Here is a 13,383-nt window from a genome sequence, read left to right as displayed (position 1 = left end):
ATTTTGCAAATAATTTGTTTTTCTTATAAAAATTGTTGATTTTATGAATTTTATATAAACTTTGTTTTGAAATGAAATTTTACGTATTCCATACATAATCCAAGGTTTTGATTTCAGTTTCAACTTGTTGGTTGGTTAGTATTGTGTAAGGAGCATGTTAGTCTTAGATTTCATCAAATGTTTTTAAAATGAAATTCATGGATTTATTAAAATCATCATCTTTTTTTAATGGAGAGTTCCCAGTTGGTATCAGAAATTTCTTCAATAAATATACTTTTATTAAATTTTTTGAAGCACTTTCAGAAAGTTTTTACTTTTTTGGAGTGGTTGGGTTTGCCAGGAATGCAAAAAAATTGTGCCATGTGGTCTGAAATTGAAATTGTAAGCTTACCAAAGAATTAATCAGCTGAGTGAAAGTTCGTGAATATGTTATCAATGTTATTGATGTAGCTGTTATGTGTGATGGTAAAATTACAGAAGGACTTAGTGATTAAGATGTTAAAGATATGTAGAAACAAGGTTAGATTCACTGTGACTTAATGGATCCATACTAAAATCACCCATTAGAAAGATTTTTTTTTTCATTAGTTAACTTTTCAAGTAGAGGAGTTAAGTGGGAAGAAGTTAATTCATGTTGATTCATTGAGGGATAACAATAAATGCAACCAATTATTATATTTAATTTGCAATGTTTTGCAATTTCAAAAAAAAATGACTCTAAATATTTATTTGAGTAAATCATAAGGTCAATGCGAACCTTAAATAAGAACGTATATTTTTTTACGTACGTTTTTTTATAGGGAGTCTATCTTTTAGCCAGACCCGCACTCCTTGCGGGTCTGGCTAAAAGATAGTAGATGTAGCAGCACTCCCTTGCGGGTCAGGCTATTTGTCAGTCGATGTAGCAGCACTCCCTTGCGAGTTAGGCTATAAGATAGTCGATGTAGCAACACTTCGCGTATGATTTACAGTAAAAAAAAAAAAAATATATATATATATGTAAAATACATATATATATATATATATGTATATAAAATATTAGAAAATCACTAAACAAAATAATTGTGAAAAATAAAAACTGCTAGAAGCATGAAATGAAGAACTGCCAAAAAATAAAAAAACGTTAGTAAAACCAAATGAAGAATTACAGTTAAGGTGAAAAAAATTATTGTTAGAAGAATGGAATGAATTTTTTAGAAACAGAAAAAAACTTGCTAAATACGATAGAACAAAATGTTTATAAAAACATTCAGAATGTTTTAAAAACATTCTGGCATTCTGGTCAATTAAATTTGCGCTTTTGGGGTTTTTTTAAAAAACGATTAATTTGTAATTAAATTAATGGTTTTTACTTTCGTCCAACACGCAAATGTTGGATGAAAGTCAAAAGTAATTAAAAGTGACGTATGTGTTGGCGTAAGAAGCATTTTTTTCCTTCCGTGCCTCCCAAATGCAACAAACTATATATATATATATATATATATATATATATATATATATATATATATATATATATATATATATATATATATATATATATATATATATATATATATATTAGGGTGTTTCATATTTTATCAATTTTTGAAATTAAACTCGCAAATCGATTTATAAATTGACCATTTATATGAAAATAAGTTTGAACAAAAAAAAGTATGTTTGTACAATTTTTAGGGTCCCCGCCAGTTTGATTTGGGGCAAAAATGTTAGGTGTTTTAAACGCCTGGCGGGGACCTTAAAATTTATCCTAAAAAATTTTTTATTCTTTTAAATAATATATGTTGGATTGGATATTAATTACATAAAAGGAGCATGTTGAAAAAATTAGGATACGCCTCCGAGTTATAAAATATGCCTCCGAGTTATAAAATACGCCACCGAGTTATAAAATAGGTTTTTGTAAATATTAATAACTCGGAGGCGTATCTTAATTTTTTCAACATGCTCCTTTTATGTAATTAATATCCAATCCAACATATATTATTTAAAAGAATAAAAAATTTTTTAGGATAAATTTTAAGGTCCCCGCCAGGCGTTTAAAACACCCAACATTTTTGCCCAAAATCGAACTGGCGGGGACCCTAAAAATTGTACAAACATACTTTTTTTTGTTCAAACTTATTTTCATATAAATGGTCAATTTATAAATCGATTCGCGAGTTTAATTTCAAAAATTGATAAAATATGAAACACCCTAATATATATATATATATATATATATATATATATATATATATATATATATATATATATATATATATATATATATATATATATATATATATATATATATATATATATATATATATATATATATATATATATATGAGAACTGTATTTTTTTTCAGTAGAACAAAATTAATCTCAATATACATTAATGATGGAATATAGACTATAATGATTTTAATGTTTAACAAATTTTTGTTACAAATTTATCTTTTCACTTAAATTTAAAAACATCTTTTTAGGCGGAAAAAAGTTATTATTATGGTGAAAACAGAAGAAATTTTTATAGATAAAGCTATTATGCTTTATAAAACAAAATTTTTTATTTTTGATACAATTTTCTCTAAAAGCTATAGCTTCTAAACACAAACTAAAGAAACTCAAACAAGGCCTCTGCATGGTTAGATGAATTGAGCATGATACTTCCAATGACACAGTGAGGTCTTGGTCATAATTTTTTACTTTTAAACAGATTTTAAAAAGATTAAAACAACTAATTTTTTTTTTTTAAATCTCATGCTTTTAAGTAAAACCAAAATAAGGCATCACTTGATAAATAAATATAAAATATTTGTGTTGTTCAATCAAGTAATTCTTAAGAGATTTTTTAGAAGTTTTGAAGCAAGCAATGATAATAAGCATTGATAATCAATGATCGTTTACATGTGCAACTGACAAAGTAAACAAAACTAATGATTGTAACATTATCAAAGCAATCTGAGCTAACACGATGCTAAATTTAATGTACAGTATTCTTTTACAATGTAATAAAAATCATATTATCAATAACCACTTAAATATCTGTCTCTAAATCATCTGAAATATCCATCGCCATTTATAACATAATTTTAAGGCAAACAAAGCATACTTATTCCTGATTGTTAATGTTAAATAAAACATATGAATTACCTTTCTTAGCAGAAAACTTTGTAGAGTTTACTGGTGAATTCGATGTTTCTAAACAATATGTAAAAAAATTTGTATATATTTATTAAAAAGAACATGAAAAAATTAATGACATTGATTTATACTATTTTTTTACCGCAATTTAATTAAATATTTAAATATATAAAATTTTAAACTTTAAACTTTACAATTTTCGAACGCTGAGAGATAATACTATGAAACTTAAAATTATTATATAAGTCTAATTGAGAAGAGTTACCCGTTTGAATTACCGCTATTTAAAACTTTATTTTATGCTATGTCCAATGACGGACTGATCTAATTATATTGAAATATTACATGATTAAACTTAAAATTACCTAGGACGGTGATTATTTTTAATTAGTTAATAGCTGTGTTTTATTTTATTAAATCAGGGCCTGTTTAAGGATTTTTTTTTGTATATGTGAGATCAAGGTTTGGCACCCCTTATTATAAAAAAGAGTGTAGTCATTTAAAACTCTAAAGAGTACTGATTGTTAATGTTAAATAAAACATATGAATTACCTTTCTTAGCAGAAAATTTTGTAGAGCTTACTGGTGAATTTGAAATTTCTAAACAATATATAAAAAAATTGGTGTATATTTATTTAAAAGAACATGAAAAAAATAATGACATTGATTTATAGTATTTTTTTACCGCAATATAATTAAATATTTAAATAAAATTTGAATAATTAAAATTATAAAATAATTAAATATTTTAATGTAATAAAAGTCACAATAACAACACTGAAATAAATAAAATCATCATTTTCTATTATACTTTTAAAACAAACAAAACTGAAACTTAATTCAGGAGAAACAAACTCCTAAAAATAGGGCATTTTTATGTTGGAGTTTGTTGTCTTAAGGCTCTTGATTAAGTAAAGGTTAGAGATGGTGTCTTGATAAAATAACTTATCTTGAGCAGATGCTAACTGTTTCCAATTAAAAATCCCCTGCCTTGAGGCTCTTGGTTAAGTAAAGGCTATAGAGAGTGTCTAGATAAAGTTAAATATATTGGGCAGATGTTAACTGCATGTTGTTAACAGCTACAGCCTTGTAAAATAGGCAATCCTAGGCAAAAACTTCAGGTATAAGTAAAATAATTCTATTGACCAGCCTCAAACCCCTTCTTACACAGTTCAGGAAACCTGACTACCAGCTGGTTTTAGAACCATAAAACTGAGTTTAGAGCTGTACCTTCATTAGGAGATAATAGATTGAGTTACCATAAAGTAGTCATAAAAACAGAGACACAAGCAAAACCCATGCATCGATTCAAAAAGATCTAGCATTCAACATTAAACTAGAAACAATGTATTATAAATACATCTGCGCCAGCCTAATAAATGAAGAAGGGGTGTGAGGCTGGTTAACAGTTAGAATCTGTTTACCTTTTAAACTCAACACAAGATAGGATCAGGTCAATTTGATCAGAAATTACATCTAAAAGTTTTTGGTCTTGGGAAGAAGGAGAACAATAAAAAACAAAGAGAATTAAATATGTTTTTAATATGTTTAAAATGAAAAGAATAATTTCATTATTTTTTCATTTTTAACATTAAAATTATTTCATTATTTTTTTCATTTTAAATATTTCAAAATTATTTCATTACTTTTATATTTTAAAATTTCAAAATAATTTCATACTTTGTCATTTTAAACAATTTAAAATTATTTCGTTACTATTTTCATTTTAGATTTATTGTTTGAAGTATTTTTATGCTATCAAAGGAACTAGAGGGCTAACATCCTATGGTGAGCATAGAGTATGGATCTGAAATAGGGGCAAATCCCTTGTTTCATTTCAGAGCATCTTCTATATGAAAGTTGCTTCATATAGAAGATGCTAAGAAAGGATTAGAAAACATTTAATGACAATTTGTACTTTGTTAACCTAATTTTAGTTTTTATTGAATATTTTTTGTAAATAAATTTTTTTCAGTATATTATTTTGTTATTTTGTATAAATTATGTATAAAATACAATTTTTTTGTATATAACAATGTAAGCATTGTTAAAAAAGGAAAAACAGTCAAGATGTTGCTGACTGTATATTAAAAAAATTTTGAATTGCCTACTAATGGCGTAAATATGCATTTAATGAGGGATGGGGGAAAGAGTGTGTCACATCCCACACACCCCTCACTTCACGCTGAAGTTATATATATATATGTATAAACAATATATACAATTTTTTGTATATATTAATTTGTTCTTTTGTTGTTGTTGTTGTTTTACTATCTGCTTATCCTGATTAAAAATCTTTATTATTTTTGAATAAAATTTACCTAATTCAATTCATTTTTTTTTATTCATATTTTTGTATATAAAATATGTATTATAGAATATGCAAAAAAAGTAAAGTTTGAAGATTTATTGTAAGTTTCATCATAACAAAACAAGTGAGCACTGCTTGATCCTAAGCAGTGTATATTAAATATGTACATAGAAAGCTGTCTACGATAATAAATATCGTTTGTAGAAACATTAGGACAATGTATATTTTTAGCAAAGTCAAATGCAAGAGCTGCATGGCCGGTATTTTCATTTTGCATTTTTGCATTGCAGTTTTTGCATTTCAACGTGTTTCTTTATTTCTGGCATAAAACACCTCTGCTTTCCGCAAGTGAAGCTCTTTTTCTTGACGACTCTTGATGAATTGTTTTACAGAGGTGCTTTGGTTTTTAAGTATAATATTGAGCTTGTCACATGTGAAGCATGTATCTTTATGAGGATAACCAAAGCTAATGTTAAACTTTTCTACAAATATTTTACTGGTAAGAAAAAAAAGTAGAAAATTAGATAATATCTAATTATATTCTGAAATAATCACAATTTATTAAAGTGTCTGTAGCTTTCTTGACAAACTTTATTCAGTGGGAAGCACTCCTTGTACATATTCTATATTTGATAAGTTAAGATCCTCTGGTAAATAAAGCTTTTTAGTGTCATGTAATACATAATGACTTTTTCGTCCTTTAATGCTTTATAGTAGTTTTTACTGAAATATAATTAAATATTTAAATAAAATTTGAATAATTAAATATTTTAATGTAATAAAAGTCATAATAACAACAAATCAGTGAAATAAATAAAATCATTTCTATTGTACTTTTAAAACAAACAAAACTGAAACTCAATTCAGGAGAAACAAACTCTGACATAAAAACAGGGGATTTTTATGTCGGAGTTTGTTGTCTTTAAGGCTCTTGATTAAGCAAAGGTTAGATATGGTGTCTTGATAAAAAAAATTTATCTTGGGCAGATGTTAACTGCATCCAGCTAAAAATCCCCTACCTTGAGGCTCTTTGTTGAGTTAATGTCTCGTAAAATAGGAGATCCTAGGCAAAGATTTCAGGAATAAGTAGAATAATTCTATTGACCATAGAAGTATAGATCTGAAATAGCATAGAGTATGGATCGGAAATAGAGACAAGAACAAATCCCTCTTTTTATTTGAGAGTTGCCTCATATAGAAGATGCTCAGGAAAGATAAGAAAACATTTAATGACAAATTGAACGTTGTTAGTTTTAGTTTTCATTGAATATTTTTTGTAAATATATATATATATTTTTAAGTACATTATTTTGTTATTTTGTATAAATTGATTATAAATAAAATACCATTTTTTGTATGTGTTAAAAAAGGAAAAACAGACTACATGTCATTTTGCTGAATGTATCTAAAGAAAAAATTTGATTTGCCAACTAATTGCATAAATATGCATTTAATGAGGGATGGGGGAAAGGGTGTGTCACATCCCACACACCGCTCACTTCGCGCTGACCTTGCATATATGTATAAACAATATAAACAATTTTTTGTATATATTAATTTGCTCCACTTTTTTCTTTTTGATTTACAAACAGCTTCTCCTGATTAAAAATCTTTATTATTTTTGAATAAAATTTACCTAATTCACTTCATTTTTTTTATTCATATTTTTGTATATAGAATATGTATTATAATAATATTAACTTTGTGTTTAATTTTTGTGTTTCAGCTGCAAATAATAAAGAATATTCTTATTTTATGACTAATAACAATACATTAATGAAAATTAAAAAGACTAGAAAAAGACATTGGTGTTTATATATCAAGTGATTTGAAATGGGCCAAACAAGTAAAATATGCAGCCAGTAAAGCAAATAGTATGCTCTCACTACTAAATAATACATTCAAGTACAAGGATAAAGATCTAATATGCAGCCAGTAAAGCAAATAATATGCTCTCACTACTAAATAATACATTCAAGTACAAGGATAAAGATCTAATAAAAACACTGTATTGTTCGTATGTTTTCGATTCAAGTATGGAGCTTGTATTATACAAGATGTTAATGAAATGAAAATGTGTGGTGTGTTGAACTAGAAAAAGTTCAACGAAGAGCAACCAAAATGATAGCGGAACTAAGGCATCTTGAGTACGGAAAAAGATTAGAAATTTTGGATATTACAACTTTAGAAACTCGGCGGCTAAGAGGTGACTTGATCCAGCAATTCAAGGTATTTAAAAGTATTGAAAAGATTGATATTAAACAAAATCAAGCAATGAACTCTATTTACTCATCAGGTCCAACATCTAATATTAGAGGAGCTAAACATCGATTGAAACCTGAATTGGTTAGAAATTGAATGAAAAGACAATATTTTTTCAGCAATAGAGTCGTTTATGAATGGAATAGTCTACCAGCAAAAGTCGTTCAATCAATTACACTTAACAACTTTAAATCAAACTTGCAATCGGTCGATTTAAAAACAATAGCAAACAGGACGAAAATCAAGAAAGCTTATTATTAACACTTTTTTATTTAAAACTGAACAGTAATTAATATAAACCAGCTGTCATAGATATTGCTTGGCGCTTTATCTCATCAGCATTAACTATTATTATTATTATTATAAAGTTTTATTTAAATATAAAATTAAAAAAAAATTTATAATTGATAAATGGCAAATTTTAATTAGGATAGGTGAATGCAAATTTTTTAACATTTGTTTCTAAATATTAACAATTATAATTGTAATAGTATATATATTAATATAATATATATATATATATATATATATATATATATATATATATATATATATATATATATATATATATATATATATATATATATTTATATATAATATAAATTTTTAAATATTATTATTAATAATTATAATAGTAATGGTAACTATAGTTAAAACAATAAAAAATATTTTTACATTTTAACTTCTGTCAGATTGCAAATTTTGTTTAAAGAAATTTAATGATTCAGTTTTCAATTTTAATAATATTTTATCAGATAATTTTTAGGTTAACAAATAATTGAAAAACTATGGTTGCATGCTTCATAGGGCTTCATATGACAGTTTTCTATTTAAAAAATTGTGTATTCTACATCTTAACTTAACTTGTTAATTATAGAATAAATTAACTAAAGTTCTTGAAAAAACTTGTTATTATAACATTAGTGATATTACATAATTAATTGTTTTTTATAACATTATACTAGTATTACTATTTTTTTTCCGAATAAGTAAACTCTATAGCTACTATAAAAAGCCACTTGAAAAGTCACTGAAATTCTGCAGAAGACAATAGAATTAAACATAGTAACAGAAGACAACAGAATTAAACATATTAACCATAATAAGAAGTAGAAACAAAAAACTTAAAGAAACTTCTTAGTACAAAAGACTCTTAAAGATGTTTTCCTATAAAATGAACTTTTTATTGCACACATTAGTTACCATCACATTAGATCACTTTTGGTCACATTACTTCACTCTTAGGTCACATCTTTTTTGCCAAAAGAGATTTTAGATTTAAGTTCATAGTATGCAAGCGCTGATCCGATGTGGATTATAGAGCAACTGAATAAACATGTACATTTGTGTTCAGAATGGTCATAATATTTTAAGCACCGTAACCATATCCAGCGTGTGAGCCTAATGTATGTTTTGTGTATCTTTTAAAATATCTTTTAAAGCTATAGCTTCAAAGCATAAACTCAAAAAATTCAAACAACGTTATCTGCACAGATAAACAAACTGAGGAAGGTACTACCAAGGACATTTAGGTCAATTCATGTCTAATCGATCAAAGAAAATATTTTCAGAACCATGACATCTCCTATTTTCAGAAGCATGACATTTCGGATTTTGATGATTTTTGGAATACAAGCTTAAATTAATTAAAGAAAACTTCACTAAAAATTTAATGTCTGACTCCTTAAAGCTTCAGAGATATCAATACTCAGTCCCAATCTCTTTTTTGATTGTTTTTATTAGCGCCATTTATTTTATAAGTTAAAGCTAATTAAGTTATGCAATCAGCTTAAGAAAATAATGGCGTGGAAAAAAATGATCAAAAAAGAGATTGGGACTGAGTATCCATATCTCTGATTTCGTTATTTATTTTTTTTATTATGAATCAAAGATTCATAATGAAAAAAGTTGAATTTTTAAGATTTTATATTGCGTCTTTTGGTTAAAAAGTAATGCTGATTTAACAACATTTTGATTGACCATGGAAACTTCTTAGGTTTACTTAATAAGATATTTTTTATTTATTAGGTCAAATTTAGACAAGATTAATAATATAATCTTGTATATTAAATTATTTTATAACTCTTTATAAGATGTTATTTAAAGTTTGTAATAAATTTGACGTATTAAATAAAAAATACCTTAATACACTTATTAGGTAAAAATGATCAAAATTATTATTGAAAAAAAAATTTGAAAAAATTCATGTTTGGATTGGATTTATTAAATAATAAATTACTTCCCTCATCTCCACTAGATCTAGGGTTAGTGGGTATGGTAATGCTTTTGTATATTTTTATTCCTAAGCTCTACATAAAATATTTATGATGAATTGTTTAAAAAAAAAATCCACAATTAAACCTAGCATAAACAAATAAAAGTCCCAAAAAACCTATCTCCATATATCTGTGGTAAACATCAAAAAACCTGCACCTATCTCCATGTATCTATAATATAAGTTTAGAAAAAAATCTTTGTTGAAAAAGTTTTTTGACAGGAAGTAATGGACAAATATAACATTAAAATAACCAATACCACAAAAATTATGTTTTATAATTTTTTTTGGATTGGATTTATTAAATAATAAATTACTTCCCTCATCTCCACTAGATCTAGGGTTAGTAGGTATGGTAATGCTTTTGTATATTTTTATTCCTAAGCTCTACATAAAATATTTATATTGAATTGTTTAAAAAAAAAATCCACAATTAAACCTAGCATAAATAAATGAAAGTTAACTTGGCCCCAAAAAATCCACACCTATCTCCATGTATCTATAATAACCATGGTAAACATCAAAAACTAAAAAAATCTCTACTCAATATTTACTCTATATTTTCATAAACACATTCAAAATTATATTTAAATAAAAACTTATATAATCAAATATATTTTTAAACTATTTACTAAATATAATATAACTATGGTATTGGTGACATTAATCTTTTTCTGAAGCCCAAAAGATTAGTAACAAATATATAATGTTAATATTTTGATAACTTTATTTTTAAATGTATACTATGCGACTGAGACTTTTGCAGAATTAATTTATTATATTAACCAGTGTTCCTTATCTAAAAATCTTACATATAACAACTGCTTAACATTTCATTAATTTTTTAATCATTTCATTCCATAAATAAAAAAAAGATGCATTAATACTTCATGTTGTAATACACATGAGGTATATTATATTATTTTAAAGATTATTAATGTTAATAGTTGATATTATTTTATTATTATATGCTAATAATATATGTTAAGTACTTTTTTATCTTATTTTATGTGATTATAAACTAAAGAACCAAAGAATTAAAAAAATATTGTAGTAGATAATGTCCTCCAAGATTTATAAGCAAAAAATAACTGCTAAAGAAACCTAAGCTTTTAATTACAATTTTTAACAAAAAAAACAACCTTTTAGAGCATCAATAATTCACCTTGTACATCTATAATTCTGTATTATATGTACATCTTTATATCTGATTGCAGTATTATAAAGCTGATTGAATCAGCTAACAACCTCCCACAATTTCTTACAAGTACCTATTTAATTTATGTTTGAAGAATGCAGTACCAAGGCATTTAAAGATTATTGTCATCCATCATTAGTAGTACTGCTTGCATTTTTTTTGGGGTCAAAAATATAGAGATGCAGAAAGAATTCTTTCAAATATTCAGGTTTCATACACATATACAGTCCAATAGCATCTATTTGAAACTATGTATTATTTGTGAATAAAATTGAGTGAAAATTGTAACACTACTAAACCAGAACAACAAAAAATAAAACTTACAAAACTCAAAAAACTAATGTTTGAAAAAAAAAATTTGTTAAAAAAGTTATTTGACAGGAAGTAATGGACAAATAAAACATTTAAATGACCAATACCACAAAAATTACGTTTGATAATTTTTTTTATGGTTTATGAAATTAGGTATGATTTTAAAAACACAGTACAAAGCTACATTCAAAAAGTCTGTTGAATATTTGGTTTCTATTATCAAAAATGTTATACTTCATGGTAAACCTGTGATTGCACAATGAGGCAAAAGGGATGATTGCAATGGAAGTCTTGAAATGATGGTTTTATAAAAGCAGATAAAAGCTTAAACGCGTTATTAGTCTACTGAGTTTATGCTGGAAACAAAGATATAGAACACCATTTAAAAAGTTCAGGAATGAAAGTAAATAGTACATTTTAAACAAACAATAACAAAATAATTAAAGTAGTTAAAAGTATTTTTCAGGGATAGTTGACCAAATAAATTTTCTCATTTGGGAGCTGATCAAATGAATTTTCTCTTTTGTGAACTGATCAAATGAACTTTCTCATTTGTGAGGGTAAAAATTGTCTACACACAGAAAATAATTTTTAAATTTTAAGAAAACTAATGATCTAAGTGGCGAAGTGATAGGTGATAAAAAAAAGTGAAATTGTTTGAAAAAGAAAATTGCGACCATTATTATTTCGTTAGTCAAGATTAAAGGGCACATCAACTATGCTTGTGGATAACATTGTTGAACATTGAATTTTTTTTTAGTTTTAAAACTTATTTTTATAAACTTGTGAATTTTAATTTTTTCTACAGTACTTGAAATTCCTAAAACTTTTACTGACAAAATCTAAACAATACCTTTCTCAAATATTTGTTTTAAACAACAGCAATTACTAACCATAATTACTAAAAGGGTTTTATCCATTACTAAAAACAAGGCCACAATTTTATTTTTAAGTATAAAATTTGCTTTTTTAAAAGGTTTTCAGAGGATTTACAAGTCTGTGTGTAAAGCTCATACCCCCTCCCACACTATCTCTGTTGATACATTTTCAATATTCACCCCCTACCCCTCTTCCACCAAAAATTCCTGGATCCTTCACTTAGAATTGATAGGTTTAAACCTATTATTATATAAAAGCACAGCAAGGCAGATATCTTTTGGCAGCAATTGGTACTCCAAAAAGAAAATGGATTTGTACATTCAAAATAGCATCAAAACCATCCTAAAAGATGTGAATCCTTGAAACTGCACTAAGCAGCGTACAATCGAGAGATACTTTTAAAAGGAATTTTATTGAAAAGCTTTGAATTTGCAAATGATGATGAAGAACTTACGCAAAAATGGACAGCAAAATCAAAAAAAGTTACTAAAGCAAAACACTGGTAATGATGGCACCTACTCTCAAAAAAATTCAACTAGTTTCTAAGCATCTTTTAAAACATGTACTGAATTGTCATAAAAAAAACTTTCAATAAAGATCTAAAAAATCAGTTTAATATAGACAGTGTAAATGCTGTAACTGCATGTACGAGTAATAAAGACAAGGATTTTCTTCTTGCACAGAGAAACTGGTAGAATAGGAGTAATGGAATCAATGGACAAGATCCTAGTCGCTAAAAAAGCACTAATTGAGCAAAGAAAAAGCTCAGAAACACTGGAATTAGCACATTGAATCTTGGCACACTCAAAAAGCTGAAGTAGCATTACATCTTCTGCATTAGTCCAGTTGGAAACGTCTGACAGTAGTACTAGTAACAAGGAATTAGTAGAATTCTGGTGCTTTGCCTGAAGTTATAATTCCAAAACCAATGAAGCAAAAAAGTGCCACAAAAAATATACCTATTGCTGCACTTTCAATGGCCTTAGATAGGTCTAATGTTTCTAACAGAAATGCAGTTTA

General features: G+C 26.2%; 1 protein-coding gene across 3 annotated transcripts in view; it reads right to left on the bottom strand.

The window, feature by feature from the left end:
• Positions 1-13,383, bottom strand: part of LOC136076689 (NACHT, LRR and PYD domains-containing protein 7-like) — a 99,599-nt gene that overhangs the window by 52,840 nt on the left and 33,376 nt on the right. For 2 of the 3 annotated variants that reach the window (XM_065790024.1, XM_065790023.1), the window contains exons 3-4: positions 3,679-3,726; positions 3,136-3,183 (exon numbers count right to left, since the gene is read on the bottom strand). In XM_065790024.1, the coding sequence (XP_065646096.1) occupies positions 3,136-3,183; positions 3,679-3,726 (96 nt within the window). The remainder of the gene's footprint in view (positions 1-3,135; positions 3,184-3,678; positions 3,727-13,383) is intronic. The other variant, XM_065790025.1, reaches the window with a different exon arrangement.

This window comes from Hydra vulgaris, chromosome 02 (genome assembly GCF_038396675.1).
Source record: "Hydra vulgaris chromosome 02, alternate assembly HydraT2T_AEP".
Lineage (NCBI taxonomy): Eukaryota > Metazoa > Cnidaria > Hydrozoa > Anthoathecata > Hydridae > Hydra > Hydra vulgaris.
The sequence above is the reverse complement of the archived record's forward strand: the minus strand, read 5'-3'. Positions and strand labels throughout refer to the sequence as shown.